Below are 23,829 nucleotides of genomic sequence, written 5' to 3' on the forward strand. Positions count from 1 at the left end.
CGGTATGTGGGATCTTCCCGGACCAGGGCTCGAACCCGTGTCCCCTGCATTGGCAGGTGTATCCTTAACCACTGCGCCACCAGGGAAGTCCAGGAGCGTGGAGACTTAACCGCTGGACCACCAGGGAAGTCCCTGTTTCCTTATTGTTGAGTTGTGTTCTTTGTACAATTTGGAAACCAGTTCATTATTAGATATGTATTTTGCAAATATTTTCTCCTACCTTGTTTTGTTTTTTTAATTCTCTTAAGGTTCTTTCATAGAGTTGAAGTTTTAAATTTTAATTAAGTTCAATTTAACCAATTTTTCTTTCATGGATCTTGCTTTTTTTTAATTTTTAAAAATTTATTTTAAAAAAGCAAAACAATGGTACAAAAAGGTTGAAAGTAAAAGAATTGGAAAAGATACACTGTGCAAATAATGTATCTTGCTTTTGATGTTGTATTGAAAACTCGCTGTCAAACCCAAGATCCCAAATTTCTCCTATGTTTTCATCTAGAAAGCATAATAGTGCAACATCCTTTTTGGACTCCATTTAATATAAGGAGTGTGGGTAGGAGGATTGAAATGAGGGCGGATTTTGTTTCTTGGTAATACTGGATTTTCATTAATGAAGCAGAGAATTAAGATACCTTAAAATACATTGTCTTGAATTATTTGTATGTGTGACCAGTTCTTTAACAAAACTTGAAATGTTTGGGCTGGCTTCATAGTGGCTCTTGGAACTAGACCTGTTTGCTGTAGCAATTTCTCGGGAATATTGGCAAATTACAAATGTTGAAATAGCATATGTAAAACTAGCAGTGGCTTAGGATCATCAGTGCACAGCTATGAGAATCGGTTTACCATGGTTTGGCAGTAGTGGTTCCTCCACAGCTTTAACAACCCTCTGGATAATGCAAAAGTTAACAGATAAGTGCCTAAGACTTCTGAAAAACTGGGTCCTGCAACTCAGGGTGTAGGGGAAATGTTGGTGGAGCGAATTGCATTTCCTGAAGTTTGCTGGAGACTCCCATTGCATTTCCTGAAGTTTGCTGGAGACTCCCTATCCCTTTGTTGTTCATGACAGAGATGGTAGCCTTCTGCTACCTGAAAACTGTTTTCCTTTCATTGGATCATTCTGCCTCCCCCACACAGATGCCTCCTTTCCCAGGATCTTTGTTCCACTAACCAGGGCTAGCTGTTCTGCAGTTGCACTTAACCTCACTAAACCCTACCTGAATCCCCTATTCCAGACCACTCCTTTTAGCACCCTTACTGGCTAGTCTTCCTGTCCTGTCTCTATCACACCTCCTCAGTATTCAACTACATTTTGTCTAGTGTAATAGAAATATGGGATATGAATTCTTTGACTCTCATTGGTTGTGATAATGAGTAAATGATTGGGTTTTCATTTTACTAAGTCTTAGTTATTAATATGTAAAGTAAAATGAGAGTAATACCTCAAGGGAGGTTTATGTGAAACAGTGTGCCTATGTGAAAGTGCTTTTATTAACTGGAAAACAAAGCACAAATTGATTATTCATAAACCCTAATCAGTGTTTCTCAAAGTGTGATTCCTGAGCTAGCAGCCTTTGCATCCCCTGGAACTTGTTAGAAATGTGAAGTCCCAGCCCACTGGGCCCAGCCCACATCTACTGAATCAGCAATTTTAAAAATTTATTTTTAATTTTTTTTTTTTGCTGTACGCGGGCCTTTCACTGTTGTGGTCTCTCCTATTGCGGAGCACAGGCTCCAGACGCTCAGGCTCAGCGGCATGTGGGATCTTCCCAGAACAGGGCATGAACCCGTATCCCATGCATCGGCAGGCGGACTCTCAACCACTGCGCCACCAGGGAAGCCCTATTTTTAATTTTTTAAATGAATTTATGTTATTTATTTTTGGTGGTGTTGGGTCTTCATTACTGCGTGCAGGCTTTCTCTAGTTGTAGTGAGTGGGGGCTACTTTTTGTTGTGGTGCATGGGCTTCTCATTGCAGTGGCTTCTCATTGCGGAGCAAGGGCTCTAGGCACACAAGCTTCAGTAGTTGTGGTATGCAGGCTCAGTAGTTGTGGCTCGCGGGCTCTGGAGCACAGGCTCAGTAGTTGTGGCACACTGGCCTAGTTGCTCCACGGCATGTGGGATCTTCCTGGACCAAGGCTCAAATCCGTGTCCCCTGCATTGGCAGGCGGATTGTTTTTTTAAAATTTTATTTAATTTATTTTTTTATACAGCAGGTTCTTATTAGTTATCCATTTTATACATATTAGTGTATATATGTCAATCCCAATCTCCCAGTTCATCCCACCACCACCACCCCCACTACCCCACCCCCGGCAGGCGGATTCTTAACCACTGCACCACCAGGGAAGCCCGTGATTTGTTTTAAAAAGCTCCCTGATGCATGCTCAAGTTTGAGAAGCACTGCCTTATGTAAAATTATGCTTAACCTAAGGACAGTTGTATTAGTCTGCTTGGACTGCTGTAACAGTATCACAGGCTGGGTGGCTTAAACAACAGAAATTTATTTTCTCATAGTCTGGAGTCTGGAAGTCCATGATCAGGGCATTGGCAGAGTTGGTTTCTGGTGTGGACTTTCTCCTCGGCTTGCAGAGGGCCACCTTCTTGTTCTGTCCTCTCACAAGGACTTATTACCTCTGTGCACATGGACTCCTGGTTCTCTTCATCTTATATAGATTCCAGGCCTATCGGATTAGGGCCCCAGCCTAATTTTGTAGCCCTCTCGTCCCATTTATTAAAGAAATAGTAAGAAAAGGTACAATGCAGGAAAACACCAACCATCCTTTCACATCAGGCTGAACGAAGCACAATGATTTCTCCCCTTCATTTCCCCCACCCCCACCCCAATTCCCATAACCCCATCCACATCAGTTTAATTTTTGAGGTTCTTTGATTGGGAGTACCAGTGGAGAGGGAGTGGGATGAGCAGTGGAGCCTTGATCCTGGCTTCCTCTAAGTCAGACCCAGGAGAAGGGAGCTGCAGGCCTGGTCAGGCAAGCAGAAATTTGGTGGCTCTCTGAAGTGGTTGCACTTCCCTGTTCTGTGTTCCAGCCCCCAGGGGAAGGTATGGCAGTAGAGGGTGACCAGGTCAGTGCTGCTGAAGCATGGTCCATTCACCAATGCAACATTTGTAGACAGCAGTGAGCTGATTCTCCAGTGGTGAGCAGGGGACCGCGTATGAATTGGAACCTGCAGGTCAATGTATCCCTGAGGAAAAGTCTACAAGAACAATTCAAGAAACTAGTAAGAAACAAGGGGCAGAAAGCTGTGGGACAAAAGCACAGCAGGCTTCTGGAAGGCTGGAGATTCCTTCTCAAAAGGCGGAATCATTCCCACCTGCCAAAGTCCATGTCCCACAGATAACATTTCACTTTCCGTCAAGAAAGACGCAGAGGGGGGAAAAAGGCTCATTTGAACTTGAGCCCCAGCTATGTACATCAGACTGTGGCTCCATAGCTACCCTTTCACCTAAAACACAGCCCCTGCCCAGAGGCCAGTGCCTGGAAACCAAGGTGGTCCTGGAGAGAAAATGGCGTTTAAGGGGGTAACATTCCATTTGGGTACATTGCAGCCATTGGACCCCTGGGGGTCTGGGGAAAGCAGCTGGGTTTGTGCCAGGGAGGCTCCCCTCTCTTTTAACCTTAATTACTTCCCTAAAGGTCCTATCTCCAAATATTACATTGGGAGTTAGGGCTTCAACATGTGAATTGGGGGAGGGGGGCACATTTAAGCCCACAACAGCAGTGTATCAACAAATTAAAAATTATTGAGAAAAATAATCAGTCTTACCTTTTTAAAAGGTAAGTAGTTAGCTCATCTCCCTGATTAGCTTTTCCTTGAGCCAGGGGTGTTCCAGCATCAGTACTTAGTCCAGATTAACCCACTGGTTTTTTGCTTCATTTAATTACTACTAGGCTTACCACATTTTAAAAAAGTTTTAACAATTGTATTCATATATTGTTTTAGCTATGTTTTGGGCTAACTTGGTTTTGTAGCTTATCCCTGGGAACCCAGGGATAAGCTACATTTATAGCATTGTTTCTGTGAGGACTTGGGAGTTGTATAGAGTTGATTTAGATAAAAATGTTGAATCAACCTGTTTAGTTTTAGGGAATCCCTTGTAGTTGTAAATCAAAGCAATGTTGCTGTGCCATTGTATATTATTTTGATAGTAGAGATTAGAGGCCTTTCCAGTGAATAAATGAAATTACTGATATTCCTAGTATATTAGAAACTAGAGCAGAATGTTGACATTGAGAGTTTCTCCTAAAAACTAATACCAGTCCTAAGAAACGTTATGAATGATTTTATTTAGCACTTTTTTTAGCAGTTTTATTTTCTGCACTACCTAAATGCTAAGCATTTAGGAATCCAGTGAACTTTACCTTCTTTCATTTTGTGAAAACAGACCCAATATATGTAAATAAAAGAAATACCACCAAATGATATGTGAAAATCTAGTTCTACATATTGTTACTCACTTTAAAGGATTATAGAGTTTATAAGGAATTAGGCATCAAATTCAGCATTGGGGGCTTCCCTGGTGGCGCAGTGGTTGAGAATCCACCTGCCGATGCAGGAGACACGGGTTCGTGCCCTGGTCCGGGAAGATCCCACATGCCGCGGAGCAACTAAGCCCGTGAGCCATGGCCGCTAGGCCTGCGCGTCCGGAGCCTGTGCTCCGCAACGGGAGAGGCCACAACAGTGAGAGGCCCGCATACCGCAAAAAAAAAAAAAAAATTCAGCATTAGAATAAGTTGATTTACAAGACACCAAAAATAAAAATTAAGCTATTTTCTTTAAAAAAATTTTTTTTAAATTAATTTATTTTTGGCTGTGTTGGGTCTTCGTTGCTGCGCGCGGGCTTTCTCTAGTTGCGGCAAGCAGGGGCTACTCTTTGTTGTAGTGCGTGGGCTTCTCATTGCAGTGGCTACTCTTGTTGAAGAACACGGGCTCTAGGCGCGTGGGCTTCAGTAGTTGTGGCACACAGGCTCAGTAGTTGTGGCTCACGGGCTCTAGAGTGCAGGATCAGTAGTTGTGGCTCACAGGCTTAGTTGCTCCGCAGCATGTGGGATCTTCCTGGACCAGGGCTCAAACCCATGTCCCCTGCATTGGCAGGCAGATTCTTAACCACTGCACCACCAGGGAAGCCCCTAAAATCTTTTTTATTGTAGTAAAAACGCTTATCATAAGACTTACCATCTTAACCATTATTAAGTTCAGTGGCTTTAAGTACATTCTTGTTGTGCAGCTTTCACCTCCATCCATCTCCAGAGAGAACTCTTTTCGTCTTGGAGAATTGAAACTCTATACTACCTACTACCCAATCTTTTTGTGCATCCATGTGGCTCAGTTTTTATGTCTTTAGATCTGGGGTTTTGGGAAAAGGATCGACTACCATCCATGACAGTCTAATATAAGGCACTTACAGGCTTAGAAAATAAGGGGTAAAGATACCTGGTCCGTGGTTTAATATATTTTTTTGTTGAGTCTTAAAACACTAATTTAAAACCATATCTAGGGCTTCCCTGGTGGCGCAGTGGTTGAGAGTCCGCCTGCCAATGCAGGGGACACGGGTTTGTGCCCCGGTCCGGGAAGATCCCACATGCCACAGAGGGTTAGGCCCGTGAGCCATGGCCGCTGAGCCTGCGCGTCCGGAGCCTGTGCTCCTCAACAGGAGAGCCCACAACAGCCCGGCGTACAGCAAAAAAACAAACAAACAAACAAAAAACCAAACCATCTCTACACTTGATGGTCTTTGGACAAGAGCAGCAGCATCTAAATTAAGTGTTTAATGTGAGGCTAGTTAGCTCCTCTGTTACTTCATTGTAATGTTTTAACTCATTTAACCTAACCTGTAAAAGGGGCTTTGTCCATTGTAGAGCTCTTTACAAATGCAGGAAGTTAGTTTGAAATTGTATCTGAACACCCTAAATTTGTGTAGCCAACATGATATTCTATATGGGGACACCTGTTTGAGTTTTATTTTGAAATTTTTATTGAACTTGAATCTTTTAACTAATTTTAGGAAAACCGCTTTATCATTCTGGGTTCACTTTCTTTATCTGTAAAATGAAATACAATGGGGCTTCCCTGGTGGCGCAGTGGTTGAGAATCCGCCTGCCGATGCAGGGGACACAGGTTTGTGCCCCGGTCCAGGAAGATCCCACATGCCGCGGAGCGGCTGGGCCCGTGAGCCATGGCCGCTGAGCCTACGCGTCCGGAGCCTGTGCTCCGCAATGGGAGAGGCCACAACAGTGAGAGGCCCGCATATCACAAAAAAAAAAAAAAAAGAAAGAAATACAATGAAGTTCTGATTTGAAAGCCTTAATTTTAAATAAGAGAGGGGTTAGTGGTCTTACAAAATTTTTAAAAGGAGGTGATACATTTAACTGTACCCTTTTTTATATTTAGATCATGGAAGGGAAGTGGTTGCTGTGTGTGTTACTGGTCCTTGGAACTGCTCTTGTTCAGGCTCATGATGGACATGATGATGATGTGATTGACATTGAGGATGACCTTGATGATGTCATTGAAGAGGTAGAAGACTCAAAACCGAAAGCAGATACCAGCACTCCTCCATCTCCAAAGGTTTGAAGTGGTCTTTGATTCTATTCATTTTGCCTCTTAAGATAATCAAAGGATGAAGGTAAATTTTGGATCCTTATCACAGGAAAAGCAAAATTTGCTAAAATTTTTATTGATCTGTCAGCCTTTGGTATAGTGTCCCAAAGATAAGTTATATGGATTGAATTCGAGGGCCAGCTATGAAAGTTTGAAAGCAAACCAAGAGAATAGATTCTACTGAGAAAAGAGTGTTGCTGAATATTTCAATTCTTAATTCATTTTTATATTTAACACAGGTCACCTACAAAGCTCCAGTTCCAACAGGGGAAGTGTATTTTGCTGATTGCTTTGACAGAGGAACTCTGTCAGGGTAAGTGTTTCTTACGGGAAAAAAATCTTAGAGGCAGACATCATATAAATAAGATGGAATAGTGTATTCCTTTTGGGGTATTATTTTATATAGTGAAATGTCTAACTATTTTATATCTTTCATCCCATTTAGGAAAATAGTGTTTTAGAACATGTGGTCCTTGCTTCCATTTCTTTTCCCTTCACGCTGTATTTTGTTCTTTGAGAAAATTGTTTTCTCTTGAGTCTTAAAAGGTGAAATTATTTCATGGGTTTGGTACTTTTTCTTAAAGGTTTTTGAGTTGAGTACAATATATTTTCACTACTTGAATGACATATAAAAGTTGAAAGTAGAGTGGTTAGGTAGGCTAAGAAGAGCTGGATAGTTCCTGTTTTTATTATTGTTTACATTGTTTCTTTGTACAGGCCAACTATAATTTGAATCTTAATTTAGGGGTATGTCTTACTTACAGGTGGATTTTATCCAAAGCCAAGAAAGATGACACTGATGATGAAATTGCCAAATATGATGGTGAGAGCTGCATTTGATTTAGATATAATAGCAGATTGAGGTTTGATGTATTTCCATAGTATCTCTCAAGACTAGTTTAAAAGGAGTATGTATACATTTTAAGATTTTTCATTGGAAGTTTGCTTTCTTTGTGTGTTCCATTATATTTTATAGGGTTAGACCTGTTTAATGTTTATTTTTACACCATAAAATGGAAAGATATTTATTACCCATGGTGCTGTATTTTGGAAATGGAAGGTCTTTTCTAGGCATTGGTAGCATGAATGTGCTATAGGTTTTTAAAAACCATATCCTAATATTTGTCAATTATGTGTGTTTAATATTAATAGACCAGCTCTCAGAGGTAAATGGAACATGTTAAACATTTGTCGGTATGATGGATTTGCACAACTTGGAGTTTTGTTTGTTACGACTTCAGGATCTTCAGAGGTGTAATTAGGGAGTGGGACCTTTTTTGTTGTCTTGCAGGAAAATGGGAGGTAGATGAAATGAAGGAAACAAAACTTCCAGGCGATAAAGGACTTGTATTGATGTCTCGAGCCAAGCATCATGCTATCTCTGCTAAACTGAACAAGCCCTTCATCTTTGATACCAAGCCTCTCATTATTCAGTGAGTGAAACACTTGCTTGATAGACCCTTTCTAGGAAGAGTGAAGACATATTGTAAAACTATTACTCTATGTAAAAAAAATTGTGAGAATAATTACATGCTACAGTAGGAATTTTAGGATGTATTTAAGCATCCTGTAATGTAACATTTTTTTCATGCCCAGTAAATTATTTTGAAATAAATCAGCTATATTTCCTACTGATAGCAAATGAACTTCTGGATTTTGCAAACAGTATTTACTGGGAATCTGCATTAAGATTTAATTTTCTTTTACTTATTTAATTTTGGGGGATTGGGTAAGTATAACAATAGAAGATGGAATCTTCACATATGACCTGTGATAAAACATGTGACCAAAGTGGGGGAAAGGGAAATAAATTAAGAAATTAGATCTTTCAAAATGTCATATGGTCTCTACCTTTTTCTCTGAAATTAGGTATGAGGTTAATTTCCAAAATGGAATAGAATGTGGTGGTGCCTATGTGAAACTACTTTCCAAAACCCCAGAGCTCAACCTGGTAGGTACTTCCTATTTGTTTATGTGGCCACCCACGGTTACCTTTTAAGAATCTCAGAAAACAGGAAAGAAAATTTTCTAAGACCTGTGAAAATAAGGCTGTTTCTCCTGCTGTTGAAATATTTTGGAGGTTAGAAATATTGGCTTTGACCTTTCTGTGCTTTTTTTTTGAAATGTAAATTTCAAAGCTGTTTTGTTTTATCCTTGTTTTCTGTCCTGTGTAATTTTTAGTTTTAGCAAACTTATTTCTTTGTTTTATGAAAGAAGCAATAACTGTCTAGGTATATGCATTATTTTGTGTTTTTAAGCACTTTCATACATTCTCGTGTAAAATTTCCCAGTAATTTCTGGTTATTCCTTTTCACTGGTATCTATACAAACCTCATAAATGAATAAACTTTTCCTTTAATAGGACACTATTTGGGATTTTATAAGAGGACATACCACACTTTTGAAAGGTTGCTTTTCAACACTCTGAGTTACTTAATCCATTTTTGTTTCTGAAGGATCAGTTCCACGACAAGACCCCTTACACGATTATGTTTGGTCCAGATAAATGTGGAGAGGACTATAAATTGCACTTCATCTTTCGCCACAAAAACCCCAAAACGGGTGTATATGAAGAAAAGCATGCTAAGAGGCCAGATGCAGATCTGAAGACCTATTTTACTGATAAGAAAACACATCTTTATACATTAAGTAAGAAAAACTATTAATTTGGGGTTTTATGGCACTACACATTTATCATCTATTTAATTTAAAGATTGTAAGCCTGCAAATAAGAATCTCTGTTGACTTAATACCTTAGTAATGAGAAGAACTTAATTTCTCAGCACTAAAATGTCTCTTCCTTAGGTTGAATTGAGAGCTAGGGTTTGAAATAGTTTTAAGAATAAGCTTGTATATCTCATAAAGAGCTTCTTTGCTTGATCCTCATCCTTCATTTCCTCCCTTTGTTTATTTTCTTGTTGATGGGATGTTAAGTTATAGGACAATAGAAATATGTGTACAGTTTTTTTCAAAGTATCTTCTAGTTGAACTTGTTTGGATGCTCCAACATCTAGACAGTTGACTTTAATCATTTGGACATTGGAATGGGTCTTTTTATTTAATGAAGTTTTTCCTGCTGCTTTGAGGTAACATATAGACATGCCTCTTTTCCTAAAGAATGCAATAACCTTTCTTCTTTATAACAAAAGTAATATATATTCAGCATAGGAATTTAAAAGGAAAAAGAAAGCAAAAAGAAGACATTTAAAATTATCTGAAATATCAACACTGTGATATGTATTTGGCTATATGTGAATAAACATGTATATATGTATAGACACGTAATTTTTATTAAAAGTTAAGTGTGCTATATTTCACTTTTTCTCTTTACAAAAGCATGAGAATCTTTCTGTGAGAGTAGATATCATTGATAACATTGATAACCTTCATTGTCATTGAGGATAGCAGCATAGTACTCTGTCATTTTCCATAGTATTCTGGATGTGCTGTGACTAGTCAGTTGCCTAGTAGGCATTTAGACGTAGGATCCAGGCTTTAGCGTAATTCACACTTAAGATACCTGTATGGCTTTAAAATTATGTTTGCATTCTTCACTGGATTCCAAAAGTAAAACCTGAGTAGACACGTGGTTTAATAAATCACATGTAATTGAAATTTTGTGTAATTTGAAATTTTGGCAACATAGTGGTAATACCAACTCAAAAAATGAGGAAATGGGCCTTTTCTGTTGGGGGACAGTTACAATAAATAAACTTTTTTGCCTGTTGACTGGTGTGTAACCATTTGTGTCAAACCAATATTGCATTAGTTTATGTACCTTTGGGTTTTTTTGATGTTTTTAATGTTCGTACATGGAATCTTTTGGTGTGTAAAAATTTTACCTGTCATTTGTTTTAATTCCTAAAAACCTGAAGAACTAACATTTACAACTTACAGATAAGGAAAAAGCATGCTAACTTGCCTAAGGCTCCATGACCATTTTCTAATGCCCAAGGTCTTTACTCCATGTTTCTCCTTTCTGTTAGAAATATGATTGTGTTGTGGTAAAGAGAGCTTGGGAATGAATGGCTAATTAACTTTTTAAAATTGAATTTAATTTTTTCAGTCTTGAATCCAGATAATAGTTTTGAAATATTAGTGGACCAGTCTGTTGTAAACAGTGGGAATCTGTTAAATGACATGACTCCTCCTGTAAATCCTTCACGTGAAATTGAGGACCCAGAAGACCGGAAGCCTGAAGATTGGGATGAAAGACCAAAAATACCAGATCCTGATGCTGTCAAACCAGATGACTGGTGAGTCTTTGGGACCTGTCTTTGAATGCAGTGGAGCATTTCATACATTCCATTTGGCTTGAACAATTGAATGGTGGTTGAAATCTGATAATTTGGATAATCTGTGATGCAGTCTAAATGTTAGGAAAAATATAGACTACTATAGCTGAAAATAGTAGTGACCACCTAGTGATCACTAGGGCCATTGTGATCATCTGGGCTGCCTCATACCATTTTACAAGCCACCAAATGCTGAAACTGATGATAGAGTTTGCCTGTGGTGACACGGTTGGTTTGTGGTAGAACCTCGGATCTTTTGGCCTGGCCTTTGCAATGCTTCTATGAATTCACATTTAAAGCTAGAGTCCTAAAATTTTAAATTTTAATTTGAAAAATAACCTTTTTCCTATTTAAACAATACTCAGGAGATCTCTGCTCTGTGTTGGGCACTGGAGTACAAAACCACAATCACACCAGCTGCCTACACAACTCCCAATCTAGTTGTGAGACAGGCACTTGAAGTTGGCATGCATGGGGTGAATGGTCTAATATGTGTTACTTGTGACCAGAGCACCAGGTATACCTAACTTCAGTAGTTTCTTGGAATTGGGCAAATCAAATTGAGAACTGAAAGTGGGCAAGAGTTAACTAACTGGTGAAGATGGGAAATGGTATTCCCTGGTTGAAGGAGAATATCATGTGCAAAAGTAGAGGGATAGGAGTGAGCTTACACGTGTGAGGGAAATTGAGTTAGCCTTTTACGTAAGGTGCAAATTGGAGAGTGGTAAGAAAACAGGTGGGTTGTACTCTTGTATGTGACCATCTTTGAACTCTGGTATGGTAACTTTTGGAAATGTCAGGAAGTGAACAAAGAGAAGTGATAAAGCTGATCTTCCACTTAAGTATCCTCTTAGGCTTCACAGTTAAATTCTAGTTGATACTTTTATGCTGCACTGGTGTAATGGGTGAGTTTATTTGTATATTTGTTGAACATTAGATTTCGACTCAGCCTTGTTCAGTATTGTATTCCTTAACTAGCTGTTTTATTTTGGGGGTGGAGAAGTGAATGTTCAGCTTGAAAGATCAGCTGAATGATATACAAGTTTAAGTTCTCACACAATTTTTTTTTTTTTTTTTTTTTTTTTTTGTGGTATGCAGGCCTCACTGTTGTGGCCTCTCCCGTTGCGGAGCACAGGCTCCGGACGCGCAGGCTCAGTGGCCATGGCTCACGGGCCCAGCCGCTCTGCGGCATGTGGGATCTTCCCAGACCGGTGCACAAACCCGTGTCCCCTGCATCGGCAGGCGGATTCTCAACCACTGTGCCACCAGGGAAGCCCCTTGATGAACTTTTAAGAGTAACTGTTTGAGTCATAATTCACATGCTAAAATCCACCCTTTAAAGTTTGTGTACAGTTCAGTGGTTTTACAGTATGTTCGAAGTATTGTGCAACCATCACCACTGTCTAATTCCAGAAAATTTTTATCACCCAAAAAGAAGCCCATACCCATGAAGCAGTTACTCCCTATTTCTCCCTTCCACCCGCCCCTGGCAACCACTAATCTGCCTTCTGTCTCTGTGGATTTGCCCATTCTGGATATAGAATAATATAATATGTGGTCCCTTGTGTCTAGCTTCTTTTGCTCAGCATAATGTTTTTAAGACTCATCCATGTTGAAGCATGGATCAGTACTTCATTCCTTTTTATGACTGAAGACTGTTCCATTGTGTGGATAATACCACACTTTATTTATCCATTCCTTATTTGATTGACATTTAGGGTGTTTCCCTATTTTGGCTATGGTTATGAATAATGCTGCTATGAACATTCATGTATAGGTTTTTGGGTGAATATACATTTTCATTTCTCTTGGGTATGTTCCTAGTAGTGGAATTGTTGGATCATATGGTAATGATGTTTAACTTTTTGAGGGACTGCCAAACTGTTTTCCAAAGTGGCTGTACCATTTTGCTTTCTCACAATCAATGTGTATGAGGGTTTCATTTTCTTCACATCCTTGCCAATACTTAGTTTTATCAGTTTTTTTATTATAGCCATCTTTCTGGGTATGAAGTGGTATCTTATTGTGGTGGTTTTTTTTTGTTTTTTTTTGTTTTTTTTTTTTTTTTTGCGGTATGCGGGCCTCTCACTGTTGTGGCCTCTCCCGTTGCGGAGCACAGGCTCCGGACGCGCAGGCTCAGCGGCCATGGCTCACAGGCCCAGCCGCTCCGCGGTATGTGGGATCTTCCCGGACCGGGGCACGAACCCGTGACCCCTGCATCGGCAGGCAGGCTCTCAACCACTGCACCACCAGGGAAGCCCCTTATTGTGGTTTTGATTTGCATTTCCCTGATGGCTAATGATGTTGAACCTATTTTCATGTGCTTATTGGGCATTTCTATGTCTGAAGAAATGTCTGTTCAGATCCTTTGCTGGTTTTTAAATTGTTGTCTTTTTATTATTAGATTGTAAGAGTTCTTTATATATTCTGCATACTAGGCCCTTGTATATATGATTTTAGATATTTCTAGGAGGAACTATTTTAAGTTTTTTGATTAAGGCCTACATATTTTTATTTTTATTTATTTATTTATTTATTTATTTTTGCGGTATGCGGGCCTCTCACTGTTGTGGCCTCTCCCGTTGCGGAGCACAGGCTCCGGACGCGCAGGCTCAGCGGCCATGGCTCACGGGCTTAGTTGCTCCGCGGCATGTGGGATCTTCCCGGACCAGGGCATGAACCCGTGTCTCCTGCATCGGCAGGCGGATTCTCAACCACTGCGCCACCAGGGAAGCCCCAGGCCTACATATTTTTAGATTGCCCTGTTTAATTAAGATTCACAAAGTGGGACCACATTGTGATTCTCTGGCCAGTGTTGTCAGTAATTGGCTTTTTCTTTTGTGTTTAAGGGATGAAGATGCCCCTGCTAAGATTCCAGATGAAGAAGCCACAAAGCCTGACGGCTGGTTAGATGATGAGCCTGAATATGTACCTGATCCAGATGCAGAGAAGCCAGAGGATTGGTATGAGCTTTAGTTAACTTTTGAAATTGCCTGCTTTTTTATTGAAGTAAAAGTTAATACTTAAATACAGCTAACTGCTCAAACTTAAGTGTAGAGCTCAACAAACTAAATTGATTACATTTTCATCTCTTTCTTTAAACGCATCTGTCATGAAAAACCCTTACTACTGGAAATGTGGAAACAAGATAATGCTCTGTAGTATGACATTGTGAAAGTATTTCTGCAGGGTTTCAGGGAAGCCCTGGGGCAGCTTTTCACAGTCCTGCATCACAGAACCCATTTGTAGTTTGTTTGTATCTCCACAGGGATGAAGATATGGATGGAGAATGGGAGGCTCCTCAGATTGCCAACCCTAAGTGTGAGTCGGCTCCTGGGTGTGGTGTCTGGCAGCGACCTGTGATTGACAACCCTAATTATAAGGGCAAATGGAAGCCGCCCATGATTGACAATCCTAACTACCAGGTTTGTACCTCTCTGTGGTTTCATAGATCTCTTTGTGTTCAGATAGAAGTTTTGTCTGTAGTGAGGCTGCCAGGTTGATCCCCTGTATTCAAACTATTGAATTGAAAACAAAGTAAACTTCAAAATTGAGAGAGAACTTAGGTGTTAAGTGTTGAAAATGTAAACCTAGAAACTAGAAAGAACTTTCATAATTGCTTTGTAACTTGTGTTTAAAAGCAAACAAAAAATGGAAAACTTGTGGTTTGGGCACCCTGCTGCCATGTGGATCCAACTTGGCAATTTCTGTGGTAGGGTGGATAGAGGATTATGATGGGAGTTGGTTCCCTGACCACAAGTCAGGGAACACAAGTCAGCTCATGGCTTGACCTCAGTATCTTCAACTATAAAAAGACTGTGAGGCTCAAATGAGATGGTAATGCAGGTGGTGATATTTTTTAAAGCTTCAAGTTAACTATGGACATGTAACAACAACTCAGACCCTGCTCTCACTTCTGTTTCTGTTCTAGTCAAATTATTTAAAATGATTAATTTCTACTCTGTCACACTTCAGAATGTAAGGTGAAGGTCTGTATCTCTATGTATCCACTATGTATATACTTTTCTGTTTTTAAATGTACTTGTGCAATCAATAAGATAAGTTAAAAATTGCCCTTTAGCTGTTTTATTGATGGCCATTTAGGTGAATTGCCATTTTTGCTTTTAGAGTCCTTGCTGCACTAATTTTCCTTGTAAATGTCTCAGTATATGTGGTAACTATTTCTCTAGGTAGTTATCTGAGGTGAAATATCTGGTTGAAGATTGTGTACATTTTAAATCACCACTGAAGGATTCTGTACTGATTTATGCTCCCACTCCTACCAGCAGTTAGTTGATAAGAGTGGAGGTTGATGGAATGTGCCACGTAGAGCAAGGTGTTTGGATCAAGGTCATGGACGAAATTGAAAGTAGTTGGGAGTCCAGATGTCTTAGAGGCATCAGTAGCATTTATTGTTTTCTTCCTGTTACTTAAGTTTTACAAAGTCAGCACTTAACTCGAAGGTAATGCAGAATTCATCTTAATTCTTACTTAGGTTCACCATAAATTTGTGGTGATCATTATCTGAAATGATTTTTAAAAATATTTTTCTCTAGGGAATCTGGAAACCCCGGAAAATACCAAATCCAGATTTCTTTGAAGATCTGGAGCCTTTCAAGATGACTCCTTTTAGTGCTATTGGTTTAGAACTGTGGTCTATGACCTCAGACATTTTTTTTGACAACTTTATTATTTCTGGTGATCGAAGAGTAGTTGACGATTGGGCCAATGATGGATGGGGTCTGAAGAAAGCTGCTGACGGGGCTGCTGAGGTTTGTGCTTGCTTGTTTCTTGTGCATTTATGTCTTTTATTACAGGTCACTAATTGCTTCTGTTGTGAAAAGCTATCTTCTAAGATTTGTCTTTTCCCTTATTTGGGGATGTTGGTGTAGAAAGTGTGACCTTTGTCTGCTAAAGACAAAATACTGGGGCTTTGGACATGATTTCGTTAGACTAATATAATGGCTTTAGAGTCTGTATTTGTGGTACGTGTAGGGTATTTCTTTTTAAATTGTGTTAAGATACATTTAACAGGGATTGACATATACACACTACTAATGTATAAAATAGATATCCAATAAGAACCTACTGTATTGCACAGGGAACTCTATTCAATTCTATTCTGTAATGACTTATATGGGAATAAACTCTAAAAAGAGTGGATATATGTATAATTAACTCACTTTGCTGTACAGCAGAAACTAACACAACATTGTAAATCAACTATACTCCAATTAAAAAAATTTTTTTTTAAAGATATTTAACAAAATTTGCCATTTAGGGGCTTCCCTGGTGGCGCAATGGTTGAGAGTCCGCCTGCTGATGCAGGGGACACGGGTTCATGCCCTGGTCCAGGAAGATCCCACATGCCGCAGAGCAGCTGGGCCCGTGAGCCATGGCCGCTGAGCCTGCGCGTCCGGAGCCTGTGCACCACAACAGGAGAGGCCACAACAGTGAGAGGCCCGCGTACCGCAAAAAAAGAAAAAAAAAAATTGCCATTTAGGGTATATGTTGATGCATGCACTCTTAAATACTGAATCTTGGTTTACCCAATAAATGGAATTTTCAAATAATTGGTCATAAGGCCAAGATGGGAATTGGAGAGACATTGAGATCAAGAAATTCTTCATTCACTGGTCCCTGAGGTTAAGGAAACCTTTGTAGGTGATTAAGCAGCCAGCTTTCACACCTAGGAAGGGGAAATCCCCTTGATGATAATGAGAGCAGGAAAATCGAAGTTTTTCTCTTATTTCCTTTTTACATTGTGTGAACATCTAGGCTTGAATCCTCTGAAAAAGGTGCCTGAGTAGTGCCATGCGGTAATTGAACAGTGGGACAGTACAGCCTATATTTAGTGTCAAAAGCCAAAACTTGAAATGCGTCCTGTCTTGTTTTTCAGCCAGGTGTAGTGGGACAGATGATTGAGGCAGCTGAGGAGCGCCCATGGCTCTGGGTGGTCTACATTTTGACTGTAGCTCTGCCTGTATTTCTTGTCATCCTCTTCTGCTGTTCTGGAAAGGTATGAGTTGTTGGTTTTTGTTTTGTTTTTTCATTTTGATTCACTCTTACATGGTTAAAAATAACTAAGATACATTGCCTGAGGTTTTTCTTTGTAGCAGCTCAGTAGTGACTGGGCCACATTTGGTGTTGACTTCTGAAACCTTGTTCACTACTTTCAGTGGCCATTTATTGTGCCCAGATGGAAGTAGGATTGTTAGCCCCTCAGTTTCTAATAGTATTAGCCTACTGTATTACTCTCCTTCACATTTGGCAGAAGCTTTCTGAAAGAAAAGAAGAAAACAGCTTACAGATAAAACCGAGCCATCTGTGCACAAACTAGCTTTTCCTTCTGGCATAGCTGTTTCTATTCATATACTTCATAATTCAGTCTTTGATTTCTCATTATCCATTTCTCCCTCAGCATCCCTACCCTCCCTTCCCCCGCAAAACACATGTAGGGCTGATACAGCCTTATTCTTTAGCCTTTGTTATATGCAATCAAAAAAAAGAAAATTTTGTTTAGGCCCTCTACTTCTACTAAATGAGGATTATGCTTCACCTTCCATTCAAGATGTTTTGTAAGCTGATCCCCAATCTTCCTTTCCAGCCTTATCCCCCACCACTGTTCTGCATATCTGTACCTCAGTCACCTTTGACTAGTTAGACTTGCATATTCCTGCCTGACCCCTTTGCTTCTACTGTTCCTTCTACCTTGAACCATACACATGCTCACTGAAGAGGAAGCTCTCAAGCAGGAATTCCATCTTACTCATTTCTTTGTATCTACCCCAGCATATAGCCTTTGTACAGAACTTTGCTCATAGGCCTTCGGTAATTATATGGTAACGTAATACGTAAAATGTGAACAAAACTGTCATGCTTTGGGGGGATATTTCAGAAACAGGCCAGTCCTGTGGAGTACAAGAAGACTGATGCTCCTCAACCAGATGTGAAGGAGGACGAAGAAGAAAAGGAAGAGGAAAAGGAAAAGGGAGATGAGGAGGAGGAAGGTGAAGAGAAACTTGGTAAGAAGTAGACCCCAAAATATCTGCTTTAAACCAACATCCTAAGATGACGTTTCAAACGCTTATAAGCAAGTTACTGTCAAGATTGTTTCAGACTCTAGAGGTGTGTTCTAATGCTGATTTTCTAGTTACCAAAAACAAGTATAAGATTTTGCTCAGTTGTTTTACTTTGTCTTCTGTCTTAGAAGAGAAGCAAAAAAGTGATGTTGAAGAAGATGGTGGCACTGTCAGTCAAGAGGAGGAAGATAGGAAACCTAAAGCAGAGGTAATAGAAAGGGGGAGAGTATATCTTAATGTTTCATGCAACTCAGTGAAGGTACATTTAAGCAGAGTATTTTCATAGGGTAGTTTTCAATGTCTGTGGCAGTAAAAATTCCATTACAGCCAATTTTGTAAAAGTGGAATTCTTAGCACTAAAAAATTAAAATTTTAAATTTCAAATTACATCTGAATCTCAAAAGTATTTTCTGTGCTGAAAATGGTTTTCTGTAATAAACAGAAGGTAAGGAAAGACTAACAAAATGCTTTCTAAGATGGCAACTTCAGGTTATTATTTTACAGTTCTGTCTCATCTACCTCTCCTCACTGTGCCCTTAAAGATATTTATTGGACAAATCACTGCATTCTAAAACTTTTGTCCCTGTTGCTGATGGAGTCATTCTTTCGTTCATTCAATAAATATTTGTGGAGTACCCATTGTGTGCCAGGCATTGTTAGTGAACAAGACAAAGATACGCTACGTCTAGGGAACTTAAATTCTAGTGGAAGGAAACAGACAGTAAGCAGTAGACGTTATAAGGAAGTAAATGAACAGTATGTTAAAAAGCAATGGGCTATGAAAAATAAAAGTTGTACAGGAAAAGGTATTGGAAATGCTGGAGGTGGGGTGGGTTGTATGTAATGTTAAAGATGGTAGGTAGGCCTCAGTGGAGAGGTGACATTTGAGCAAAGACTTTAAAGAGATAAAGGACTTTGCCATGGAGATGTCCATGGGAAGAGCATTCCTGGCAGAGAGAACAGCCGGTACAAGGGCCTGAAGTGGTAGTCTAGATGGCCAGTACAGTCAGTAGATTAAGAGGGTGGAGAAAAGGAACATGAGGAAGGCTCCAGATTAGGTGAGGCCTCCTAGGCTGTTGTAGGGGCTTGGCTTTTCCTCCTAGTGAAATGGGCAGCCATTGCAGGCTTTGGGGCAAAGGAGTGATCAGATCTGATTACTCTGGCTGCTATGTTTTTCACAGACCAGGGAGAATCAAGGAGCCTAGTTAGGAGATTACTGTAATAATCCAGGCAAGATATGGTGGCTCAGAGCAGGGTGATGGGAGAGAAGGATGTGACTTTCTGATCTGGATTTTCTGGTAGATTGGATATGAGGTATGAGGGAAAGAGAATAGTCCACACCTTTCTTACGAAGGTCCCTTTTCTAAGCACTGCTGTTTCATTCTGATCCTTTCTGGAAACTACCCAGTTTCCATTTACAGCTACCACAACTCTGCCCTTCTATTGATAAAGGTCAATGCTGTTTAATAATATAAATATTTTCAGTGGATGTATTCTGTCTCAACTAGAATGCAGAGTTCTTTCAGGTAGGGACCAGTCCATTTTTATATTCCCCAAACTTCCTCACACAATAAGTGTGTGTAGAGTAGAAAGAGCACTGGGCTTGTAGTCTTGAGTTTTATATGGGACTGAGCTTTGATAGCCTTTAGTCCTCTTGAATCTTTGCTTTCTCAGCCTCAAAGTGGGACTAATGTGTCCACAGGCCAGTAGATTATTCAGGATTAAGCAGGATAACATGTGAAAGCCTGGTGTCTGGTCCTTTTTAAATTTTTATTTTTATTTGTTGTGGCCTCTCCCATTGTGGAGCACAGGCTCCGGACACGCAGGCTCCGTGGCCAAGGCTCACGGGCCTAGCCGCTCCGCGGCATGTGGGATCTTCCCGGACCAGGGCACGAACCTGTGTCCCTTGCATCGGCAGGTGGACTCTCAAACACTGCGCCACCAGGGAAGTCCGTCTGGTCCTTTTTAAAGAAAATGCTTATAGGTTAGATTTAGAAAACAAAGACTGAATTAGAACACATAGAATCCCACCACCTTTGAGCCAACATTGTTTTTCATGCATTTTCTTCTAATCATTTTTCTTTTCCTGTTTCTCCTCAGATGGGTTATACTCAGCCTGGCTCATTTGAAAACTTGGTGAACTTTTACTTTTTAAAAAAATATGCTAATTATAGTGAATTTCTTGTTTTTACAACCAACAGGAGGATGAAATTTTGAACAGATCACCAAGAAACAGAAAGCCACGAAGAGAGTGAAACAATCTTAAGAACTTGATCTGTGATTTCCTCTCCCTGCCCTTCCCCTGCAAAGTGTGGGTCCTAGGAGAGGACCTGGCACATCTTAGGTTGAAACTCAGAAAACCTTCAGAGTCACCATCAACAGGTTCCAGTTGAACACTAGCCTGTGTAATTTTAAACATCTAGCAGTAAATAATTGCAGTTGTGACATAAAGGACCCTGTTTCTGTAGAAAGAAAGCATTTAACATAATGGTTGTGAAATGTAACATGAAGCAACTAACTTGTATTTTTTTGTTTTTAAACATCTTTGTTTTTTAAAATAGTGATAGAACTTTGTCAGTCTTTAAAAATCTTGGCTTAATTTAATATATTAATCTGTCCATGCAGAAATAACACCAACCTTTAAAAATGCTAGGGGGCTGAATTTGAAGTAACTGATTTTGTTTTTTAAGTTTGGTATTACAAAACATTCACGTGTCTTTGTCCCTTAAAATTGATAATCATGTTTAAAGTGCAGTCATTTGTGGTTATAATCTTATTTTGCTTGCTTCCATTATTCAATTCCTCCTAAGGAAATTGAGGAGAGTGATTGGATGGAAGCCCAAATTTATATAAAGGTTCTATTAAAATTGTGTTAAAAATAGACATGCAAAAAGAAAAACTTTTCACTTGATGTTGGTTAGGCCATGAAGTATGTGTGTTCTTTTGCCTTTGGAACAACTCAGTTCCCAGACAGCTTTGCAGTTAGTGGAGGAGGTGGCATAATGTGGCTCTCGGGCATTCATTCTTCACACCCTGGGAGTGTCTGGGCTCCAGCCTTCTCAAGCAGGTGGCTTCTTAAGGAATGCTACCAGAGTAGATGCAGATGTTTTCATCACATCTTCCACTGTGTTGACACTGTTTTACCTTCTCAATTTCCCCAAATTCCCAGCTTTCTCCTCTGCTATGCATTGTCTTCACAGCGCAGCTTGCAGTCCGTTGCTGAAAATGCTTATGAGCTCTGCATAGTGTTAAGCTTTACTGTGATTATGTGTATGTTTCTTCTGCCTTTATTAAGCAGACCCACACCTTTCCAGGGTCAAAGTACACAATAGAATAGTGTCCTTCATCTTTACCATTTCTTTTACTCCATGTAAAGACATTAGAAGTCTAATCCAGAGGCGAGCCAATTCAGAATTGACTGTAATTGAACACAGGCTAAAAGTATTTATGGAGGAGTGACTTTTAGCATGAGTTTTCTGATTTTTGTAGCTGCTAAATCTTTTCAGTCTTTATTTGCAGTTCATGTAACAGTTCTGTCTTAAATTACATGATAAAGCAGTCCTGTTCAAATTTTTTTTAAGTCTGTGGCTTGTATAATTTTTAAGAAATGATCTTAGGTTTGATTTTTCATGTGGAATGCAGATGGGTGCTATCAGAGCCTCTCCCCCATCACTATAGTGTAATAACATCATTATTACACCACACTGAAATGTATTCAGAATTAGATTTTTTTTTAGCTTTATTGTTTCTTCAGAGGTGTTTCAAATGTACCGATGATACTGTTCCTTGCACTGAATATATAAACACTCCAGAGTGTTTATATTGGGGAGATATTGGGGAGGAAGTATATTCATAAAAGATGAAGGCTGTATCTGTTTATTTTATCTTCAGTTTTTTACTGGTTCACTTAAATTCTTATGAGGGTGGGATGCATTTTTCATACTGTTCAGTGCTTTATCCTTTTCATCTGTTGTTCTGTGGTCACAGTGACCTTAGCTATGTAGCAGACTTTCCCAAATGTATTGAGTGCAAATAAACAGTTACTTAGCAAGACCTGAAAATATGTCTGCAGGTTTCTCCTTGAAGCAAGTGTGTGGGATCATTGCATTTCCAGAAATCTGCCTTCTTCACCCTCCATTGACATTATGGTTTCTTCCAGCTGAGCTGTGGAATAACAAATATAAATCAGTAGACTGTTCATTTGCCTTTCCAAGGGTAATTTAGCAACGTTTGTCCAAAAAAAGAAAGAAAGACAAAACAAAAAGTCATTTCTTGGTTTTCTTTTCACTCTTTGTTGAAGGTGCAGCCTTCTGATTAGAAGTCTGATACATTAATGAATGACCAGCAGCAGTATTCAGCTCTTTAAAAGGAACTTACATTATGATTTTACATGCTGGTTATTTGTCCCATTGTTGTAAAATGCCCACTCCATCAGATGTGTTCCTCAGTTTCTCTCATCCATAAAATACTCTTCACTTTTCTCAAATTGTTGCGTTACTAAATGGTATTACATTAAAGCCCTGTGTTAAGCATCTGCTTTTGACTGACCTTCTTTCATAATAACCTTCAATTTGTGTGTTTTACTGGTTCAATAGTGGGTTGATCTTCCTTTAATTGACTACTACATGAAATTTGCTAATATGCAGAAACTGTTATGGACCGTGAAATAATTACTACGTCTCACCACGTGGATCTGAATATAATTCAGAGTAGGCTTTGCATCCTTTTCCTGCTGGATTGGGGTTCAGTAGTTTCAGTTCTATAATAGGTATAGGAGCTCAGAAAGGGAAGGGTAATTTGTAGATTGTTCTTTGAGATTTATGGGAACCATTCGACTTAAACATTTATTAGAAAATAAATCTTTGTTCAGAATCAGACTCCATCTTTTATATATTCCTACATATTTCAGGAATATTTTTGAACGTTAGGCCATAACTATTTTTTATGCAGTATTATTAGGCTTTTGAATTGCTTACTGAAGAGTACACAAAATGTACTGCTGCTAGTTATGATTATCTTTCCCATTAGAAAATAAATTTATTAAATTCTGGTGTAAAATTTATGTTTGAAGAATGGTAAAAGCAAGACTATGTTATGGCGTTCATGAGCCCTTAAGCACTTTTGCCTTGGTGGGCCACTTGTATTTTTTTACTGCATTTGCATAAAAACAAGTACTATTTGAATAAGGACTCAGTTTTTTCTTCTGATTTTAAAATAAAACATTTTCATTGGCCTAGTAATAAGTTACTGTACCAAAGTTTGAGCTGTTTATGGTGTCTCTCATTGTGCAGCCTTTTGGCACCTCCTGTTTTAACATTTTAGCAGTTAGGGTGCCAATACCTGTCTCTAGTTTCTCTTGGCCCAACAGAGATGGTCTGTAGTTTCATTGCTCCTGTTTTTTTCCCCTACAGTCTCCCACTCCCTTTGCCTACTAGGTATAATACTAGAGTGTAATTGTCTTTAGTTGTATTTTGTTGAGACTCAGTTTTACCTAACAGACCATCTTTTAAATGTAAAGCTTGCAGGCCAGGCTCCCTGTTTTTTTAGTGAAGCATCATCCTTTGCAGTTCTACCCCCCTAGAAAAGGAGCTAGACTCCTTCACATCCTCTTATTCCTGTCTGCTAGGGCTTTTGTTGTAGTAATTGAACTTATGAAATTCGTTCAAACTTTTATATAAGGTAAGATTATATAGTCTCGATGATTCAGAACAGCGCAAGAAGAAACCTCTTCTTTCACTTCACCCGTGTACAATTCTTACCAATTGTGAGGCTGAATGTGAGCCGTGAGGTCGAACGAAAACAGCTGACACTGAAAAACCGTGGATACTTTT

At 39.4% G+C, this 23,829-nt stretch overlaps 2 protein-coding genes across 5 annotated transcripts in view; one reads left to right on the top strand and one right to left on the bottom strand.

Moving 5' to 3' along the window:
• CANX (calnexin) overlaps positions 1–22,530 on the top strand; it is a 35,177-nt gene extending 12,647 nt beyond the window's left edge. For both annotated transcript variants that reach the window (XM_059060528.2, XM_067032233.1), the window contains 14 exons: positions 6,412–6,588; positions 6,861–6,934; positions 7,386–7,444; positions 7,913–8,054; positions 8,491–8,572; positions 9,078–9,270; positions 10,688–10,877; positions 13,766–13,879; positions 14,185–14,341; positions 15,473–15,688; positions 16,816–16,935; positions 17,815–17,941; positions 18,127–18,206; positions 20,200–22,530. In XM_059060528.2, coding sequence (XP_058916511.1) covers positions 6,415–6,588; positions 6,861–6,934; positions 7,386–7,444; positions 7,913–8,054; positions 8,491–8,572; positions 9,078–9,270; positions 10,688–10,877; positions 13,766–13,879; positions 14,185–14,341; positions 15,473–15,688; positions 16,816–16,935; positions 17,815–17,941; positions 18,127–18,206; positions 20,200–20,253 — 1,782 coding nt within the window. In that variant the 5' untranslated portion in view covers positions 6,412–6,414 and the 3' untranslated portion in view covers positions 20,254–22,530. The remainder of the gene's footprint in view (positions 1–6,411; positions 6,589–6,860; positions 6,935–7,385; positions 7,445–7,912; positions 8,055–8,490; positions 8,573–9,077; positions 9,271–10,687; positions 10,878–13,765; positions 13,880–14,184; positions 14,342–15,472; positions 15,689–16,815; positions 16,936–17,814; positions 17,942–18,126; positions 18,207–20,199) is intronic.
• HNRNPH1 (heterogeneous nuclear ribonucleoprotein H1) overlaps positions 1–23,829 on the bottom strand; it is a 264,799-nt gene that overhangs the window by 65,391 nt on the left and 175,579 nt on the right. The gene's annotated exons all lie outside the window — the stretch shown is intronic.

Source organism: Kogia breviceps, chromosome 4 (genome assembly GCF_026419965.1).
Source record: "Kogia breviceps isolate mKogBre1 chromosome 4, mKogBre1 haplotype 1, whole genome shotgun sequence".
Classification (NCBI taxonomy): Eukaryota; Metazoa; Chordata; class Mammalia; order Artiodactyla; family Physeteridae; genus Kogia; species Kogia breviceps.